Here is a 22,024-nt window from a genome sequence, read left to right on the forward strand (position 1 = left end):
AACATTCCCGAACAAAACATTCGAAATGTTCGTCGGTCGCGGACACGCGTCGGTCACCGGTCGCCGGCGGCGGGTGGTCAGACAAACCAGGGCCTGAAGCTCAGTTTCATTAATAGATAACGGATAATGCGGGGTACGGGAGATTTCCATAACCTGCCTGCATTCGGTTTCACTAGTCGCTATTACGTCTGCGGGGCGTCACCACACGCTGTATGTCGACCGAGTTATCGACTAAGAACTGCGATGTGCCCAATGTCCATCGATGAATGGGGAATTTGAACTGCTGAATTGTTTTTTAAAATTGTTTCCAGTTCGGATCCACATTTAATATTATACCTAGGCACCTATCTACTTTTATTCCAGAAAGTTTGAAAGTTCTTGCAGGAAATAGACGAAGTTTGTGGTCAACAAAGTAAATGCGGGTAGGTATCTCAGACAAATTAAATTAGAATTCCGCTCTAGGTTCATACTTATTGAATGCTCGATGGCTGTGTCACTGTGTAGTGGGTTCGAAGTGCTCGTCATGAGACAAGACTGTTTCGGCCTTGACCTGTCTGTTACAATGGAGAGCCGATGACCATCGCGGGGTATCCACTAAATGGTAACGTGAACTCACATCTTTGCAACAGAACTCTCGCCTTTTCCCACCTGAGCCTCGTGGTGGCTTTGCCTACGTCCATGATGCCAATTTTGGAACACAGTCTGGTTTTCGGACTCGATGTGTTCTTTTATTTAACACTTAAAATGCTGCGCTCCAGGTCTTTGGCAGGTTTTCATTCAACTTGGATTTCTGAATCTCGATACTTGTAGGTACTCGTACTTACGATCGTAGTCGTCTGCGCTGCCCACGTAAGTGATCATACGTCCCTTGAATATTTGCAAGAAGTGCGCTGGTTCCTTGCCTTGGTACACCCACGCCTGTAATAAGATAAGAATGATATTTACGTTCCTCTGCTATGCTTAAGGCCTACCTAAGTACTGATAATAAACTATATTTTAATACCTGAACAGGAAGACGCCCCAATTTAATGTAGAGGTCTTTGGCTTCTGTAGCACCCAATTCCTCAAATCATTTGGCGAAGAGCCACCCTGAAAGTAAATTTTGTCAATTAAGTATAAGTAGTTATGAACAGACAGATAAATACACTACCTAGGCACTTTAATATATTAAATACCAGCAGTTTCACAAATATTTAATGAAGTCTACTATGATAAGTTCGCCTTTGTACCTACATAGATCTCATTGTTTGTCAATTGTGTTTGTTTACTTATTTTGTACAATAAACAGTTTACATACATACCTACATACATAAGACCTGTAAGACTTAGTAGGATTTATGAAACTTTGTTTATGTGTATTTTAGATGTACCTACCTTTACCTATTGATTGACATTATAATTTTTTTTCTCGATTGTACATTTTAAAGTTTAAGTTTGTTTTCGTTAAGAGCTAGTACAGCCACCTGCATAAATCTGCCCAGTGGAGTGTGCAAAAATATCTTACACGTCCTACCGGCGGCCCTATAGAGTCGTATCAGATATTTCTGCTCGCTTTGCTGTGTCAGATATTCATGCTGGTGAGTGTACGATCTTGCCGCTGATCAAGTGGCAACTTACCATCCAGTAGTAGAGTATGGACTGGTCGCGGTGGGCGCGTGGTAGGTGTAGAGGCCGAGGAAGCAGTCCGCCGCGAAGAAGACGGCCGCCTGCGCACGCTCCACCTCGGCCGCGCCGCCCGCGCGCACGCGCCACACGCGCAGCGCGCCCGACCCGTCGTCCGGCAGCTGCGCCTGCGCACACAACGCTACTCAACACCCGTTTCAGGGACCCTCGCACATTGACCCACTAGTGGCGACCGCGACGCGACCTCTACTACTAATTTCGGACGCGTTTCTCCCATCGTTTGAGCGCCAGAGGAGCCACAAGCTGCGGGAGTCGACGGCGCTCGCTACTTGTGGCCACGTTTTTTCGTTCTACTCGCGCGCACGTACGTACGTTGTGGTCGCGTTTAGTGGCGGTGACTAGTGGCCATAATATGCGGGGGGTTCATACACACTGATAAGTCTGATAACTGATAACTCCCCTTATATAACTAGCTGTCATGTCGACTCTTTTCATTTAGTTCCAGTAAACAGTGACGACGCCACAGATCATTTTGAAACTTAACAGTCAGCCAAAGTCCGAAGCACCCGTTTCAATCACATTTCTAAAGACACGTAAATAGCTATTATAGAAAGTTCACGTCAATCACATACATACTTAAACCTTGTAGTGAGATGAATTTCATTAACGAACTGTGTCAGCGTTATGAGGATCTAGATCTGTACCGATTAAAACCTGCTGCAGTAAGAAATCGTATAGCATCAAATTCTTTGCTCCTCATCCCGGGCTCAGTCGCCTATTTGATTTCTTTTTTGTTCAAAATTTTCTTTTTTGTTTTCCATTTAGTTTGTTTTTTGTGTTTAATTTGTTTTCCATTTTTGTGCTAATGTGTTCATATCTTCGTATTATCCGTGGAAACCTTTAATTGGCTCTATATTGTTACATGTTCTGTATTCCACCTGTATTAGTTAATTTAAGCTGTTGGTTTTCCGAATAAAATAAAATAAAAATAAAAAATTACATTCATTTATTTATTTATTTATTTATTATTTATATTATGTATTACCTATATAACATTATGTCTACTTAGTACTTAGGTAGTTTTAAGAATTCAGCAGAATGTAAATGACGATGGCTGGTCAAGTTTCATAGACAAGTGGAAGAAAGCCTCGCACTGTCAATCCACTATGGGTACCTATCATTGATGTAACTAAAGTCAAAACTTATAGCTAGTGATAATGTTTACCTCTGCAGCGAGCCACGCATTAGCCGCCAGACTGACAGCGTCGAGCCTGGTGGTGGCGGAGCGCGCGACGCGCAGGCGGTTGTCGCGGCGCTTGTCGCACCAGCGCCAGTTGGCGAAGAGCGCGGCGAACTCGAGCGGCTCGCGGGCGGCGGGCGCGGCCGACACGGGCCCGGCGTGGCGCCGCGCGCCGCCAGCCCCCGCGCCGCCAGCGCGCCGCCGCCGCCGCGCCGCCCGCCCCCGGGCCCACCCATGCCCATACGCCGCGGCTCCCTGCGTCCACTATGTATACGCCCTGGAAGTTAACGTGAAGGATATTTTTCTCAAACATGACATGAAATATTGACGTTGTGTTACAAATAATAGGCTGAGAAGTATCGCGATGCAGGCGCTGCGGCTCGCCTGCCTGCGCGCGGTCACTCTAGCGCCTGCAAAGAGATTTCATACAACCTGCAGGCCGCTGGCCGGCAATGCGACCGTCTTTTGTTTCAACGCGCGCTCTGCGACACGGCCTACGCCCAGCAGCACCCGCCCCTTGTCCGCCGCGCCAGCGCCAGCAGCCAGCGCAACACGCGCGCACACAACAGGGCGACCAGACAAGCGTCCCGCCAGCTTGATTTCTTGTTTATTTTAATTTATGTCCTGTTTGAGAAAAAGCACTATACAAGACTCGGTCGGAACGTGGGGTTTCCAGCCACGCAACCCGAGGCCTACTTGGTCGGCCACCCACTACTTCTCGGCCTCTACAGTATGTTATAACAAACTTTGAAAGCCACACTTAATACCTCACGCAACAGTGGCGCCATCTAGAAAGACAAAAAAATATAGCCCTCATTGAACTCACGTCATCTGCCAGGTCTTCCCTATAGAGCGGCGCCCGCTTGACTCCTCAAGGCGGGCTGCGGGGCGCTGCGATGGCGCGCGCGCGGGCGCGGCGCGCGGCGGCACGGCGCGGTAGAGGCGCGCGGCGCGTGGCGCGGCGGCGGCGGCGCCGCTGGACGCACGGCGCGCGCGCGCAGCTCCAGCAGCGCGTCCAGCAGCGCGCGGTCCGCCGCTGGGAGGGTCTGCTCGTAACCGTCGTGAGCGATGGCGATGCGGCGCGCCGTCATGCCCTTATCCGCCCCGCGGGCCATGCGGTACGCGATCTGATTGTAAACGTGCAAATGTAATCAGTTTGATCGGTCTTCACGCAGTAGGTACGAGTAGGATAACGGCAACTTCGTTTGCGTCCCGAGGCAAATTCTAGCTGAAGTTTTGTTTCAAAGTCAAAGTCAAAATATCTTTATTCAATTTAGGCTATAACAAGCACTTATGAATGTCAAAAAAAATCTACCACCGGTTCGGAAAAACCTCTGTTGAGAAGAATCCGGCAAGAAACTCAACGAGGTACCTATATATATTTTTTTTGTTTAAAATGGAACTACTGAATAGTTCCAGAAAATTACCCTGATCTGTCATATTTTTATTGGTAGGTATGAGGCACACCATGATATGCCTGGGGATTTCGTGATCTGGCGGTTTTTTAAAATTCTCAGGGCGATTTGAATCTATTGCTTCGGGAATAAAGTCAAATTGACGTGGTATAAAGCGATAGAGAAACAAATTTTTTATTTGTTCCATTGTCATAGGCCCGTTATCCCCTTGAACTTATTATGTATATTGGGCCGCACGAGACTAAGGGGGAGCTTTGCCTTTGCTCAACATCTTCTTCCGGCTGATGATGATGATGAGCAAATATGATTCAGTGCAAAAGCAGCGGTCGCAGCTATCGGTCGCGTAACGTTCCGTTAGAAACGTAATATTGTTGCGCACCCTCAACTTTTGGTTGTGATCGTAATTACTGTGATCGTAAATTGTACAGTTGACTACACGTTCTAAAAATGAAGTGTAAGATGTGCAGTGAGCCTGTCACGGACGTTGTTGGATGCGGTGCTTGCGTGGTAGTTTCACTTTGCCTGCATCGGCATGCAAGAGACGGCTTATCGTAAGATGAATGCCGACAGAAAAGCTGCCGTACGGTGCCCGCAGTGTCGCGCGACTCCTGACAATTCGTCTGGGACAGCAGCAGTGCTGGAGGAGATAAAAGCTCTTAGGACGGAGTTTGGTTCTATGAAAACTCAAATAAATAACGTATTATCTTCTATGGAAGCCTTAAACACCAAATGGAACTTAATGGAGACTCGGTTTTCCGATCTGGAGGATCGAGTTATCGCCATGGAGACCAAGACGACGGTTTTGCCCAAGCTGGAAGCCGAACTGGACCTTGTTAAGGAAAAACTATCTAACTTACAAAAACGAGAACAATGTTCGGGATCAATTCGCTAGACTTAACAATTTGGAGATCTCTGGTGTGCCGTTGAGAAAGGGTGAGAATCTTGTAAACATCTTAAGCTCGATTTGCAATAAGTGGGTGTCAACATTGAAATTGATCGAGAAGTGGACTCCATTCACCGAGTTCGCCGTTTTGTCAAATCAGATAGCGAAGCTGGCGGTGGTCCGAGTAACGATGATCCGCGACCACCCGCTATTATTGTCAAATTTACAAGGCGTATTTATAAGGACCAGATTCTAGCGGCAGTGCGCGCACGCAGGGCCTGACGAGCGCGGATATTGGCCTGGATGGGCCCAGCTATAGGCCTGTTCATCAATGACCATCTTACGCCAACCAACAAACTTCTCTTAAAACGTACCCGCCAACTCAAGATCGATATCCATTACACATTTGTCTGGACCCGGGATTGCAAGATTTTTATCCGTAAAAACGAGACTTCGAAAATATTTCACATAAAAATGACTCTGATTTGTCAAAACTTAAGTGACTAGAATTATTCTGCCGTATCGTAATAATAGTGATAAGCTTTCTTACATTATTAAGTCACTTTTCTTTGCTAATGGGTTACATGTTTGCATGCTGCACTCATCTTCTGTCTACCTACTTTGTAATGCAACTATTGTCTATATCCAAAAACAACACTTATACTTATAAAAAACGTAAAAGTATGCATACACGTTCTAAATTTAACTATACATACACTTGTTAATTTATATGCGCCTGCGTCGCTGCCGACCCTATGTAATCTTTAAATGCATAACAAGTACGAGTAAAATGTTTTTATGCAATGGCTTCCAAGATATTTATATTTACTATCAAAACGTTCAGGGACTGCGTACTAAATCCACAATTTCCTTTCTAACTTCAACAATGATTATGATCTAATATGTATAACAGAAAGTTGGTAAAATGCAAATTTTTTGACGTGTGAGTATTTCGACGACAGGTATATTGTTTACCCACTCACTTGCTTTCGGTAACTAGAGCTACCAACTTTGACAACCTACAAATTGCTTCTGGTAGCAGAGCTACCAGACGACCTTTATACGATTTTTGTTTTTTAATCTGTGAAGGGCACTTTTGGAGCGGTTTAAACTATGTCCTAAACATACCCAAATAAGATAGCAACACATAAAAAAATTGGCAGCCAACATGATAGAACAAAAATATTTTTAAATAGCTGTCGTTCTCAACTTTGTAAAAAGTGAAGTTGCGTGAAAGTGCATTGTTTTAAAATGCCGTAAGTATTCAAATTTATATTTTACTATTAAAAGTATACATTAAACGATTCTTGTTATCTATCTATCAGATTATAGCTATTTCAGTCCCAATTAATAATTATGAATTATATCTCACTTCAAAGTAGTTAAGACAGAGATTTTTTCGGTGACTTGCGATTGAAATGGCCAACATTTTGAAGAAAATAGAATTTTCTCGTAATATTCTAGTGATTTAAAACAGTTTAAGTATTAAGTTTCATAAATAAACATAAATTATTAACATCTATGACTTATTTACACAGGATTAGCGAATAAAACAAGTAACGGTCCATGTAAGTACGGGTACGGGTGATGGTAGCCGTAGCTTGCAAAAGCAATTTAGCCAACTACTCGTTTTGACATAGTAAGGCATGGAGCACACCAGACGCGCTGCGATCGCGTTTGGTACATTTTGTGATTTTCCTACTAATGTGTAACAATGGTGTCAGACTAATCCCGGTGTTTCGCTTTTTTAATTATGTATGTTTTATGTATTAAATATGTGGTCCTATCAAATCTCGAATGTTCAAAGAGTATAAGTATTTTGTAGAGATGAAAAGAAAAAAAAAAGTTAATTATTTAATGAAATAAACTAACAATACAACCAACCTTTTACATATAAAGAATATTATATATCTTTAAAAAAAGTGGTGTTACATTATAATTCGAATACTGCTGGATGATTTTCATGGCTTTTAATTTATTACATTATTCTCCGCCTAGAATAGCAGAATAAAATTATATTTCTTATTATGGCAATTTTTTTTTTAAGTTTATAATAATACATTTCACCTTTCTACCGGATGGGAACTGGGACGGGAACAATAATTAAATTAAAATCGTAACAACATTACTACGAATAAATTTATAAAGCACAACAAACGCTTGCTGAGTCAGCTAATTTTTCATAAATAAAAATTCTAAGTAAATGAGCTCAATTATTTGAACTGCTTATGTATTTACTCATCTATTTAAACAAGTGTATTCTTCATCGCATGTTTTTTAACTAATTTACTACTGTTGGTCATTTTAATTAGGCTGTGTTTTGGGCTAATTAGTTGATAACTTTTAATAATCTAAAATAAGAAATAGAAATAGAAATAGATATAGAAGACATTTATTCACGTCACAAAGACACACAAATACAACCAAACTAAAAAACAACAACAGCAAAACACAAATTAGCCAAAAAAAAAAAGAATCAAAATTAAAATATATGATTTTGTGTGTCTCGCAAAAGTGAAACGGCCGCTTGACTCAGCATTATGCTGAGGGTTAAACGCCTGCAGCGCTGATATTCTGTTCAGAACCGTCTGTGACTCGCGGAATGATACACAAATAACTCCAATATATAAAATTAAGATATATAAATATGTTTATTGTAAGTAAACAAGAATAAAAAAAAACTACAATAAAATATAAGTAAAAAAAAAAAAAAAAAAAAACAAGGGACAAATAAGTTGTTTCAAAAACATCAGGCTGGCCTATCAAAGTGCTGGTATTATGAAGGGATTTTTGGAGCGTCAATAAGTATTCCTTCAGCTTGCGCTGAAGCTGTACCCACTAGACGCCCCTTGGATAGGAGAGGAATATCATTCCAAGCACTGGACGCCGCGAACTTAAAACTTCCGCGGAATGCCGCGGTACTGTGTTTTAGGCACTGAGCCATTGCACTCCTAGCGCTCACTTTTCGAATAAAAAATACACCATAATATGACCGTAAGTTTTGCAGTGACCAGATTTTTTTTAGTAGGTTACGCTAACAGCGACCATGGGTAGAACAAAGTAATTATTGGTCAAAAAATATACTCTTGGCGGTTTTTACATAACCATAGTCTTGTATATTATATAAATTGGGTAAATAGAAAAAAGGCTGTTCTTCTACTAAATTAATCAAATACTGCTTCTTCGGGTTCTTCATTTATATGTATGACGACTGAGGGGCTCTTAACAAATTTTACATTTGCGCGGAAAACAGTTAAGATTGCATTTTGAGCATCTTTTGTTTGGCGGAAAAGCAGTGCATGAGGTGTGTTTTTGTGCATGGGGTTTTATTTTTATGTAGGCTATTTTATATGATTTAAACAGACCAGTTAAATCAAAAAATAACGAAGACCAAAGACCACGCGGTCGTGGACGAGGACGAGGACGTGAACGAGGGCGAGGACGCGGGCGAGGACAGGGAAAGGGGTTAGCTCAGCCCAGAGAGCTATTTCCTCAAAGTTCATCACCAAGCCCACCATCACCGGTTCCAGGTCCTAGTTCCAGGTTAATTTAATTATTTACTTATACGTAGGTACCTACAGATTATCATGTCGTCACCACTTTCGAAAAACCTTGTAGCAACCTGATTGCAATAAATGAGACACGGCGGGAATTTGTATGTAAATATATATTTTTTTAGATCATATGAAGAAGAAAAAGTGGTAATCTTAAAACGGCTCGCCGACACCAAAAAAAGATTAAACGCTATTCCGTCAGAGACCCGTAATACCTATGTGGCCAAGAAGAGGGAGAAGCAGCTGGAGAGGTTCTTGCTGCCAGACGCCCCTCCTCGCAAGCAGACGAGGTAAGATTTCTAAAACTACAGTTATACATATTTATTAACATTGCGGTATACACTGAAGTAACTGTATTAAAATATAACAATTATGTTTTAGGAAACAGTCGCCCAATAGAAGCGAGTGCCGGTTAATGCCTGGGTCTCCGGCGACACCTCCAGCTCGGAAGCTTATGCCGTGGGAGATAATGTAAGATGTTTGTATATGACACCGTATAATTGTAACTCCGCGAGAATATAAATAGCGCGCGAGATTATAAACTGACGGATTGGTTACTTACGTTAGATTACAATCTCGCGTGTTAGATTATAAACCTATGGGTGTTTACAATCTTATGGTGACATAAGGTATATGTACAATGTGCTGCAGAATTGCTTGACCAATTTATTACTGAATTCATTTATAAATAATTGGCCATGCATTTGTGCAGCCCATAATATAAAGTAATTAAATTTGCTTTCATAATGCTTTTTACGTCACCCTAGGCCGTAATTGGGATTTTCTGCCCAAAAGGAGAAAATCTCACTTCCTGGCCGAGACAAGACGCAACTTTATATCAACCGCAGGCGGTAACTAGTAAAGAATCCGATCCGAAGGTGAAGGCCACAAACACCTGCGATCCGGGACATATACTAATTCACCGCCCTAGGTATGGTAATGTACTATAATCAATTCACGTTTATATATTTTGCCTACAGAGAAGATGACCCTGCCTGCAACGAATTGGCGACTACGCCTCGCCAGCAAAGGCTCGAGGCAGAATGTGATACCCCAACTAGGTGATTTTGGTTTTTAGATGCTGTTTTTATTGTTTTGTTAGCAAGTTTTAAAAAATACAAACTTCATGCGTTTTTTAACTTTTGCAGCGTTTTAAGTTTAGATAGTGCCGTAGAAGTCCCGGGCTTCTCACCCCTGCGTGTTGACTGGACTACAGGCAATCTGAGTATGTTGTGTTTACTCTGACCCTAGTGAACGATTCTCGATTTTTTATGATCAATGCTAATTTTGAATTATATTTTAGGAAAACAAACACCGGTCACACCGGCAACGCACAGGTCCCAAAAACCGGGCCCTTCAAAGGCCAATTCAAATGAGAGTAAGTGCACGCAAATACACGAGTATTATTTCCTTGACATATCGATTTCTTATGATTTTTCTAATTTTGAATTGTATTTCAGGGAACAAAACGCTCGTCAAACTCACACCGTCCACGCTAAGGACACAAAAACCTGGCCCTTCAAAAGAAAATGTTATTCCAAGTAAGTGTCAATTATCTTTGCATATTCACCGATTTAGGGAGATGGGGTGAAAAATATTATAATAATACCCAGCTAAGCAATGAACACAAGTTGTAAAATGTAGGTGCGGTTTAAAAAACTAATTGCTTAATAATTTTATTTTCTATTTCAGATATTATTAAAAAGGACACCAAATCTAAACATAATAAAAAAGAAGTGATTACTGGACCAGGTATGTTACAAGCATAATTTATTCATCAGACGGTTTATGTGATATTTTTTATCATTATTATTTCCTTTATTCATGTTCAATCTGATACTCGGTTTTTTTTACTAAAATCACAATAACACAGTGACGGATATATAATACAAAAGAAACATTATTAAAGGTAAACCAAAAATATATGACTATTGTCAAGAGGGCGCTATTGTTCTTATTTATATGGCAATAGTTGAGTATAGTCGGAACAATGACATCTTGACTTGTCTACAACCTTTACCTGTTAGGTCTGATGTTAATTTGGAAAGGTTTTGTAGTGAAATAGTTTCATTCCCCGAACGTTTTTTTTTTTCAGTAGATTATTATAAACATTATTTACAATGATCCGTTGTTGACTACAAACAGTTTTGGGCATTTTTGTTATTGTTCAAAGAAACCGCCACAGTGACACTGACAATCATTAAAATTATTGACAGTCTAAGAAATGAGTTCCAATGAAATTCCGCAACATGGCGAGTAGTCATATATTTCTGGTCAGGCTTTAAAAGCGAAATATAAAATACATACATACATACATACATAAAATCACGCCTCTTTCCCAGCGGGGTAGGCAGAGACTACATCCTTCCACTTGCTACGATTCTGGCATACAACTCTCGCTTCCTCTACATTCATCAATCTCTTCATGCAGGCACGTCGGTTTAGAGTACTCCTGAGTTCCTGACCCGACCTTTCTTCAGAATGTCCCCGATTTGATCATGGTACTTTCGTCTAGGCCTTCCTCTCCACCACCTAAAACTAAGACACCCCTCTACTACCCCAGAGGGAGGGAGGGGTGTTGGTACTAGCACCCCTCTATGCACAGCCAGACGAGCTCTTTTGGAGATTTTCTGGCTATTCATAAAGGTGTGCTATGCTCCATTCACTATATTACCAGCCTTTAGTCTCCTTTCAATATCACTTTCACACCTTCGATTCCTAGTAAACATCGATCCCAGGTACACAAATTCATTCACTTGCTCCAAGTTTTTGTCACCAATCCGGACACACTTCCGTTACGTTTTCTTCCGTTTCAAATACCATAACTTTCGTCTTTTTTACGTCGTGTTTGTTTCGTCGTTTTGTCGAAATATAAAATTATTTGTAAAAACACATTTGAAGTTCATAATGGTGTTTTGTTTTTTCATTTATTGTTATATTTGTTATTGAACATAATCAAGTAGCTTGTTTAATTTTTAGATTACGGAACCAAGAGAGCGGAGGAGATTTTCGAGGGCTGGTGCCAAACCTTGCAGGCCGAAAGTGATGAAGACGAGGAAGATGATATTGGTGATATTGATGATAAGCCAACTCCCGTCGACATCACATGCGAAGAGTCCGCTATATTGCCACCAAATTTAGCCGAAGACGTTCGTCAATGGCTGGAAGACGAAGACGCAGACGCTGACAAAACTATAACGACTATGCTACCGATCGACCATCTGACATTTGACTGGACATGCGACCATACATCGTTTAAAGGACAGCGTGAGATATTTACAGCCACACCTGGACCCACATTTGATTTAGATGACACCACGACCCCACTTGATATATTCCGAAAAATCTTCGACGATCACCTCCTAGATCTAATAGTTACACAGACGAACAAGCACTCCAACTTATTAATTGACCAGATAACAACCGAACACTCAAGACTCATTAAATGGGAAAACACCGACAGAGAGGAGATACTCATTTCCTTTCTATACTCATTTTGCAAGGGTTAGCCCCACTTAATGTCGAATCCGACTACTTTAAGGAGAATGGGTATCTCACCCTGAAATATTTTAAAAACCTCATGACATATAACCGATTTACTCTACTGAAACGAATGATACATTTTTCTGACAATATGACTGACCTGAGGGGACTCACATGTGCCCAAAAAAAGCTTCGGAAGATACAGCCTGTACTTGACCACTTAAATGAGAAGTTCGGCAAGCTGTATATTCCGAAGCAAAACATAGCCATAGACGAATCACTCCTCAAATGGCACGGTCGGCTGTCCTTTGCACAAAAAATCGCCACAAAAGCTGCCAAAGTTGGCGTAAAAAGCTACGAGTTGTGCGAGTCCGACACGGGCTATTTGTGGAGCTTTTTCGTATACACAGGAAAGGACGCGAAGACTACTGACGGCAAAGACAGACAGGACGAAAATGAACAGCCCGACAGTGACTTGACTGACGAACCTGTGTCAACTTCTGCGTCTTCGATGCCTCCACCTCCCACGAACGCCACTGCACAGATTGTCCAAAGCCTTGCAAAGCCATTGCTGGGGTTGGGGTACACGTTAATAATGGACAATTTTTATAATTCGCCATTATTAGCACGGTACCTCAAATCCCAAAAGACAGATTGTTTCGGGACACTGCGGGTAAACCGCGAATTTGTGCCCGAGGCAATTAAGTCTCTCGCAAAGACGGAGATGCGGGTCGGAGAACTTGTCCAGACCTTTTCAAGGGACGTGAGCATCGTTTTGTGGCGTGACACAAATATAGTGGCCATGATTTCGACTTTCCACGAAGGTGAGGTGGGTGGAAAGGAGAAATACGGCCGCTATAAGTACAAGCCCCAAGCTGTTTTAGATTACAACATTTCAATGGGCGGCGTGGATAGGAAAGATCAATTGCTATCTGCGCACCCCATTGAAAGGTCAAAAAATATGGCGTGGTACAAAAAAGTTTTCCGTCGGCTTTTAAATGTATCGATCCATAATGCGTTCGTCATATTTAAAAGCCGAAACACAAACATCACAAATCGGGCATTTCGACGACGCTTGGCCGATGAAATGATTGCAGTATATTTGCCACCTCGTGTAAATTGCAATCCCCTTGTGAAAACAAGAGCAATTATACAGTCCCCAGGAGGACAAAAAAGACCCATTCTCCAAGGTAACCATTTCATCGGCCAAGGGCCATCGAAAAATGCTCGATGCCACTGGTGCAGGAAGTCTCGCTCGAAATATATCTGTAAGCAATGTGAGGTGACACTTTGCTTAGAGATATGTTTTGAGGAGTACCATACGAAATATTAGGGTGCCGTTCAAGTCATAAAAACTTCTTGCATATTTTCATTTAACTACTGACAAAATTCATAATAAACAATTTGCATAAAAACTAAATTCATAATTGTAATATACATTATATTTAACTAACAGAACAGTCAATAATCATACTAAAATCAGTCATAATGTTCATTTCATAACTACATAAGGTATAATATTACTAGATATAATATACTTTTAAATTTGGCATAATTACAAAAATTCATAACAACGTTTAAACTAATAATTGGCAACATTTTATGTGGCAAATGGTTATGAAGCAAATAATTTACTTAGGCAAATAACAAATAGTTAAATGTCATTTGGGCAAATATAAACTGCAGAATTGCTTTTCTAATGGCTCGGCGAAAATTATTTCGAAATTTTACCGAGTGGTCGAAAAATCTTCTTTACCTATTTCACCTTAATTAGTGTATAGATATCATTGATTAATATTGTAAATCTGTTTAAAAAAAAATATGTATTAAGATTGGTTTTTTGGAATCTTTTTTGTATTTTTTATTTCAGTTCCAAATTTTTACTTTTACGCTCATCCCGTAAAACCTAAATTGAAAATACAAACTGAAAAATATAGAACTGCTGCACTGTAAATGTAAATTCATTATTTCTATACATTAAAATTATGGTATTCGTATTAAATGAAAATTCGCCAATTGTTTTTATGCAAATCATAGCACACCCAAAATATTAGGACTAAGATTGTACAAAAAATATTAAGATAGATTTTCATCCAAGAAATACTTTTGAATTTCTACTCTTTTTTGCCAGGCTATAAATACATTATAATCATTAATTTGGTATCTGGTCATTTGTAGTCTGGTAAAGAATGACCACTTCACTACTTTTTATGCTTGGTATATAGTTGCGTTGCGATTAGTTTCAGGTGCGGTGGAGTCACTGTGGAGTCACTTACAGACTGGCTAAAACCAAAAAGTCGTTCCTGGGAAATTGCATACGTTTTTATAATAAAATTCCAAAAAATATTATGAATGAAACCGATACAAAATTCAGATCTATTGTCAAGAAGACATTAATATCAAAGGCGTATTATAAAGTTAATGATTATATCATGGACAGGGATATTTGGAAATAATTCCGATCCGCATTAGCGATCCCTTCAAATAGCGAACCTACTGTGTTAAAAATGAAGTTGTGTTAAATACTTGTGATGTATAGATATCATTTAATAATATTGTAAATCTGTTAAAAAAATATATATACCTCGTTGAGTTTCTTGCCGGATTCTTCTCAGCAGAGGTTGTTGTAGCCTAAAATGAATAAAGATATTTTGACTTTGACTTTGACTTTGAATGCCTCAAGGTCGCCTTTTGTGAGTTAAGTTTTTTCTATTGTGCAATAAAGATTAAATAAATAAATTAAAATTTGTCATGTAAAAAAAATACAATACAATTCCAACCACATTCGATCGTTTTTTATCCACTGCCTAACAGCAGTTTGCTACAACCTCTTTAAATGCCTATCCTTTATAATAACAGCAGTTGAATTAAATTTCCGGGATTTTATTAAATTCCCGTGGGAATTCCCTAAAATTACATCGTGGTTTTCATTGACGTTAAATTAAAACACCCATGCCAAATTTCATGACTCTAAGCCCAGCGGTTATTAGTTCGAGATTTTATACCTGTCCCGTGGGAACATCGGAATAAAAAGTATCCTATGTTTTAATCCAGGTTTTAAACTAACTTTTTGCCAAATCCGTCCAGCTGTTTCAGCGTGAAGAAGTAACAAACATACTCACTCACAAACTTTCACATTTATAATATTAGTAGGATAGGATTTATTTAAAAAATACAGTCTAACGTAGAACCACTTATTTTTTTAAGTCTGAATAAATAACGACTGCATAACTGATAAAGACTCGAACATAAAGTAAATGAAAAGAGGTAAAACATTTGCAAACATTAAACTATTTATAGACCGTAATACTTAAAATAACATATGTTCAATTCTAAAACACCGCATAGACCCGGTGGCGCCCGTTGTGTTCCGAACCTAACGGGCCGCCATGTTTGTTTACTTTCGAGTTTCGGCAGTTGAGAGCACACTAACCTAACACGTGCTGAGTTTTTTCGTAACGGCTTTGTTTATTTACCTTAAAATCAGTGTTATTCTATGTAATAACGGTTTAGTTTGTGTAATTGTGGTTTCCTAGGTACAGACTGTGATTTATAATGTGTTTGTGTCGTGTGATATTGTGGTTTGAAGGGTTTTAGTTCGACTGAAAAAAAAACTTCGGTGGTACGTACATAATTTTTGTTATTTAGACTCATAGAACCGTAATTTACGTGATTATTGCAAAATATATTCATTCTAATTTATGATTATTAGTTGCTTTTTCTAATTAGAACTATATTTTGGTTCTTGACTTTCTAAATTAGCCACAAATAAATCACGATTCAAAGAAACAATTTCGCCCCGTCTTGCGTTACATATCTAAAAATGAAATGATGTTTACTATACAATTTTATATGAACACTTATACTGTATTTGGCATCAAATGAAAGAACAACTAATCTACTTTTTTTAAATGTAAACAAAAAGGGTGTTATCGCTTTAGTTTTTTTTCTAAAATACATTTCTGCTTGAAGAGTTCAATTTTATCAGTGTGTCAGTTTTACGCATTTTTTATAATTATTTTCAATATTGTAATCCATAAAATAAGTAACTACATCAAATCTTTGTTTAATTGGCTTTTATGTGTAAAATAAACATAGCAAATGGTCCAGTAGAAGCCAAGTTATGAATTTTTCAATAAAACACGGCATCTCGCGGAAAATTTGCAAAAATGACAGAGCAATATAGGCCACCATTTTTAAAATCCAAAAGCAAGTGAGTGGCTATAAAGCGATCGATCTGAGATTGATAGTGGGGCGGAGCGAGCGGCGGTATTTGTAATGGTTGACGGCGAGGCGCTCGCTACTGCGTTGCGCCCGGACTGCCCTGCCCCGCGCCCGCGCACTCCGAATGCCTTTGGAGTTTCAATACGCTTAGTAATGTAACAACAAAATCACATCGTAGAATTTTTTAAATGTGCTTGTGTTTTATTCACACGGGTCCCACCTAGGAACGTCGATTCATTCTTTGAAATAACACTCAACTAATAATTGACACCCGACCGATACTTTTTGCTAACCGGTGACTTTAATATTTCACCACGCAGAATGGATATTTACTGGCACGGCCATTTATGCTAAACACCAGTAATAATGATTTAATAATTGTTTAAGAGATTTTTTTGGCTATCAGTTGGTATGAATCAATTTAAATGTCTTTAATATAAACAAGTATTCTAGACCTAATTCTGTGGTAGTGGACTGCCTAGTACAGGATGCGACTTTCCGCTTACTCCGCGAAATCCTCATCAAAGCGTTGTTAATTGATTTAAATTTAAGTACATGGCCCAATGAAAGCTGCTGGTGCTGTCCTTTAATAAATTTCATGATCTGACTTCGATGGCTTAAACAAAGACTTAGCAGCCATTGATTGGCATTTGTTTTTTGGTGCTATGTTTGGACGGATGTGTTCAAATTTTATGATTACTTTATGAGCTATTGACAAGATGTCCTTTTCACGTATCGCATTCGTCGACCTCAGTTCCGCTGTGGTCAGTCCGGCTTTTAAGAAAAATCACTAAAGAAAAAAGAAAATTCATAAACTTTGGAAAAACTTATGGTAATCGATGGACTATGAGAGCTTTAAATATTAAGAAAAAAGAGCAGTAAAATCGAGATTAAATTCTGCTATCAATGATTTATCAATTTTTTTCCGAAAACAAAATAAAGACGAATACAAATTCTTTCTGGAATTTGTAAAAACAACGTTATCAAGTAGGCTACCTCAAGACATGCATTATAAGGATGTTTCCGTCTCGGACGGTTTTGTAAGCATTTGTGAGTTGGTTTGGTGACTACTTTCAGGTCCGGTTTTTGAAAGCCTGATCAGCGCCACTTGATATAATATTTAACACCCCGTCAAGCGCTCTGTTTGATTATAATTCCGTTGCAAAAGCAAGCTAAAATAAAAAATAATAGATCAAAGTAACTGTGAATTTCCTTGTGACGTAAGTACAACCCTTTGCCAAATTCGAGCGTATGAAAATTCCCACTGACCTTCAGGTTCCAGCACCAGTCCAGCAAATGGGTCTCCTTTCGCGATTGACACTGCGTAGGGGTCCTCGGGATTTGCACTTTGTGAAGGTTTAGGAACTACGAGCTCAACACAAACACAGCACCAACTGTCTTTAGAGGTTAGAAGACCGACAAAAGTCGTCTACATATAAACGGAACGTCCGATCGGAAGCCTCTTCAGCGTAAGATAGCATCGCCATTCCAGTGGGAAGTACCCCTCAAATTAGTGGGAAAAAATATCATCTACCCTTATTTGCAAGAATCGAACATTACCCCCACCGAAATCAACGTGATGATTTCCACTAAATAGTTGTGGTAAAGAATAATAAAAAAAAAACAAAGTTTACTACATTTAGGCAACGTACCATCAATAGTATTTACCTATTTCTATGAAAGAGTATCCTAATCTAGTTCTACAACTAACTAACCTATCTAGTTGATAAATTAATTTGCATAAGGCAAAGGGCACAGTTTATTAACTGGCCTCTATACACTCCAGATTGATTCGCACGGTAACCACACGCACAACGTTGTCACGACCGGGATGAACTGCCTCAACTCGGCCACGTGGCCAATTTAAGGATCGAGTCAGCTCCGACTTGATAAGCACTAGATCACCGACCTTAATATTTGTTGGTGACGAAAACCATTTTACTCTCTGTTGCAGAGTGTGCAGGTAGTCATCAGACCAACGTCTCCAAAATGATTGCGTAATCTTCTGGATGGATTGCCAACGTGACAATCTATTCAGAGAAACATCTTCGAAGTTATATCTGGAACGGCCAGTAAGCTTTGTCCGACAACAAAAGTGACCGGGTTGTCAGTATGTCGAATTCATTAGGATCGTCTGAGAGGGTACAAAGAGGCCGCGAGTTCATAACGGCCTCAATCTTTGCGAAAACCGTAGTATTTCCTCGTACGTGAGAGCGCGATCACCTACAGCACGATACAAGTGATATTTCGCGGATTTAAATCCCGGCCTCCCACAATCCTCCCATTGAGGGAGCGCTTGGCGGGTTGAACCGCCACTCGACTTCCAAGCGACAACTGATCAGTTATAGTCTCGTGACTGATTCTTGATTTTAAAAGGCATGAACGTCCTTCAAATGTTTAGCCGCGCTATGAAGTTTTTTCCGCAATCCGAATATAAACAGCTGCATAAACACGCCGAGACACAAAACGATCAAATGAGGCTAAAAACGCATCGCATGACAATGCGGTTAAAATTTCGCAGTGAACGAGTTTTGTAGAAAAACAAACGAATATAATTAGATAAGCCTTAATACTGTTTTGCATTACGACGAGAGCTTTCCTTGACGTAGAATGGGCCGCCAATGTCACAACCAACGTGGTTGAAGACCTTATCCGGGTTCACGCGAGATGCGGGCAAGTGCCCATGCCGGGTTGAAGGTTCAACGTCGGCACTTGAAGCATTTAGGGCACTTCGAAAGTACCGATCTAATTAGGCATCGAGCTCCGACGATCCAATATTTTTTGCAACAATATCCCTTGCAACGTGCGCGGCCGGTGTGCATATAAAATTCGTGATAATGCTTGATAATTGTTTTAGTCACGTGACATTTTTTCGGTAACAGGATGGATGCTTAGCATCAAAAGGAGGTTCGCTTGTGCGATCCGACCCCCCACCCTGAGGTAACCAAGAGCATCAATGAACGGTGCTAGTTTACGCATAGTAGGTACGTAATTATTATTTTCCAAAATTTCATTTCCACTGAAAAATGATTGGATTGGATGACGCGAATGATAGTATCATGACTTTTCTTTAACTCTAATGTTTTTAAGGGCCAAAATACTTCTCCGGGAATTTTAATTTACAATTATTAGAAATCTAAAACACCATGCCATGACGCGTTGTAATTTTATAAACGATGAAATTTTGTTAAATGTTTCCTCAAGGTCATTATTAAAGCCTTTATCACATGAGTTAAAGAGAATGTATCGGTATTCGATTCATTTCTGGAATAACGTCAGTGTTTTAAGGTAAAAATATTAGTGGCCAATTGTTAGGACTGTCAGTCAGCCACGCTGGGCCGTGCAGCCACTCCGTGCACTTGTCGACCAGCTGCGCGGGGCAGCGCGCCTCGCGAGACACGTCGGCAGCGTTGTGTTCGCTGCTCACGTGTGCCAGCAGCTAGGCGGGACAACTTCGGTGATTTGACTCACCCGATTAGACACGAATAATTTTAAATTTATGCGGCGGAGTCTGAAGCCATGACAGTACTACGGTTGAATCACTAAGGGCGATAATAGATAATTCAAATCGTTAATATTTTGTACGACAAATTTAACAAGTTTTGACAGCAACACGGCAGACATTAATTCCAAGCGGGGAATCGAAATAGGCTTTATTGGTGCAACTTTAGATTTACTAGCCAATAATCTTACTTTAACGTTGCCTTTGCTATCCACACTGCGTAAAAACACAACTTGCGTATCCAAGACTTGACGCATCGCAATATGCTACTAACTGGGCAGTTTTAAAATTTGGAATTAAAACGTGACGCTCAATTCGCAATTTAGACAGCGCCGGCAAATCAGTAATAAACCTACTCCACTTGTTATGCAACTCGACAGGTAGCGATTCATCCCAGTCGAGATTTAATTTCCACAAATCTTGCATTATACATTTTGCGACAAATGTGCATGGTGATATAAAACCGACTGGGTCAAATATGCTTGCCAGAAGCTTTAGTACCGAGCGCTTGGTAAAAATTCATCATCGTTAAATTATAGTTAAATGAAACTATCGCAAGACGGTAACCAGATTAAGCCTAGAACTTTCACTGAACACGATAACGTATCGTCTTGAAAATAATGCAGTAACTTGATCTGACTGCATACGAGTTAGCAGGTTAGGACAGTTACTCGCCCATTTCTTCAGATCAAAACCGCCGCTTCCAAGAAGAGTCATTAATTCATCTTGTAGCTTACAAGCTTCTAATTCTGACTGGCAGGACCACAATAGATCATCTACATAAAATCCTTGCAAGAGACTTGACAAGCATCCGGGAAGCGCTCTTGCTCGTCTCGCGCTAGCTGGTGCATCGTGCGCACCGCAACGTACGGTGCGCTGCGCAACCGTATGTATTCGTTTTTAGTTCATAAGTGCGCATGGGCTCAGATGGTGAGTCACGCCAGAGAATATGCTGATAGATTCGCTCTTCGGGTCGTATAAGTACCGCCCGATACATTTTTGATACGTCGGCAGAAAAGCACACGTCGTATAAGCGAAACTTACTAATAATTTTAAATATATCCTGATGTAGTTTTCTACCTGTCAGGAGAATATCGTTTAATGATACGTTAGTACTAGTTTTTGATGAGCCGTCAAGACAACTCGCAAGGGGGTGCTAGTACTAGAAGGGCGCAAGACGCAGTGGTGCGGCACGAAAGTACGAGACGCTTCAGCGCCTTCGTACAGCTCCATGTGTCCCAGCGCTTCGTATTCCCGCATGAAGCGCGCGTACTGGTCGCGCAGGGCCGGCGCGCGCGCCAGGCGGGCGCTCCACTTGCAGCAGGCGGCGCGCGGCGGCGGCGCGCGACTCGCCCAGGGGCTCATGCTCAGGGTTCATTAATCGGAGACACGTAACGACCGGTGTCGTCGCGGTAATGATTTTTTTCATATATTTTTTCCGCTAATTGATCTAAAGGATCTAAAGGAATCTCGCACGGCAAAGATTCTATCTCCCAAAACGTTTTAAGAGTTTCATTGAGAATATTCTCATCGCAAGTGTACGACATTAGGGATGTCGTAGACGCTACAACATCGCCATCACTGGACGCCGGCACGGCCAGTCGGCCGTTATGACGTAACCGAACACGCTGTTCAAAGCGGTAGGCATGTTAGAATTTAAAAAATCTTTTATTCCCAGTGTATATGTGCGGAAAGATGTCACCAGATAAAATGATATCTATCGGAGAACGTTGGTAACATGTGGATCAGCTAAAATAAATTTGTCATAATTTTCTACGATATTTACCGGAATGTGTGCAGTAGGCAAATCAGAGGTAATTTTGGTAAAAATAATTGCGTCAATAAAAAACTTTGGGCTTTCATTATGTCTCGGTGAAACAATGCAAGATGTCATTCCGAAGTTTTTACATTTTCACCCGCTAAACCATAAATATTATATGGACATTTACGTGTTGACAACCCTAACCGTTGCAAACAATCTACAGAAATAAAATTAGATTGCGCCCCGGAATCGATCAAAATGCGACACGGTGTGCTGACTGCCTATAGCATCGGTGACATGTACTACTGCTGTTCCTAGCACTACCGTGTATGTGCAGC

At 40.4% G+C, this 22,024-nt stretch overlaps 2 protein-coding genes and 1 pseudogene across 2 annotated transcripts in view; 2 read left to right on the forward strand and 1 right to left on the reverse strand.

Moving 5' to 3' along the window:
• LOC141427628 (terminal nucleotidyltransferase 5C) overlaps positions 1-22,024 on the reverse strand; it is a 425,121-nt gene that overhangs the window by 132,027 nt on the left and 271,070 nt on the right.
• LOC141427142 (uncharacterized) lies at positions 4,337-9,009 on the forward strand (annotated as a pseudogene).
• On the forward strand, positions 8,315-12,224 carry LOC141427143 (uncharacterized). Its single transcript, XM_074086378.1, has 9 exons — positions 8,315-8,704; positions 8,841-9,005; positions 9,097-9,186; positions 9,696-9,776; positions 9,864-9,940; positions 10,019-10,093; positions 10,176-10,256; positions 10,408-10,467; positions 11,695-12,224. Exons 3-9 carry the CDS (start codon positions 9,131-9,133, stop codon positions 12,222-12,224), a joined length of 960 nt encoding a protein of 319 aa, XP_073942479.1. The 5' UTR covers positions 8,315-8,704; positions 8,841-9,005; positions 9,097-9,130.

This window comes from Choristoneura fumiferana, chromosome 4 (assembly GCF_025370935.1).
Source record: "Choristoneura fumiferana chromosome 4, NRCan_CFum_1, whole genome shotgun sequence".
Taxonomy (NCBI): Eukaryota; Metazoa; Arthropoda; class Insecta; order Lepidoptera; family Tortricidae; genus Choristoneura; species Choristoneura fumiferana.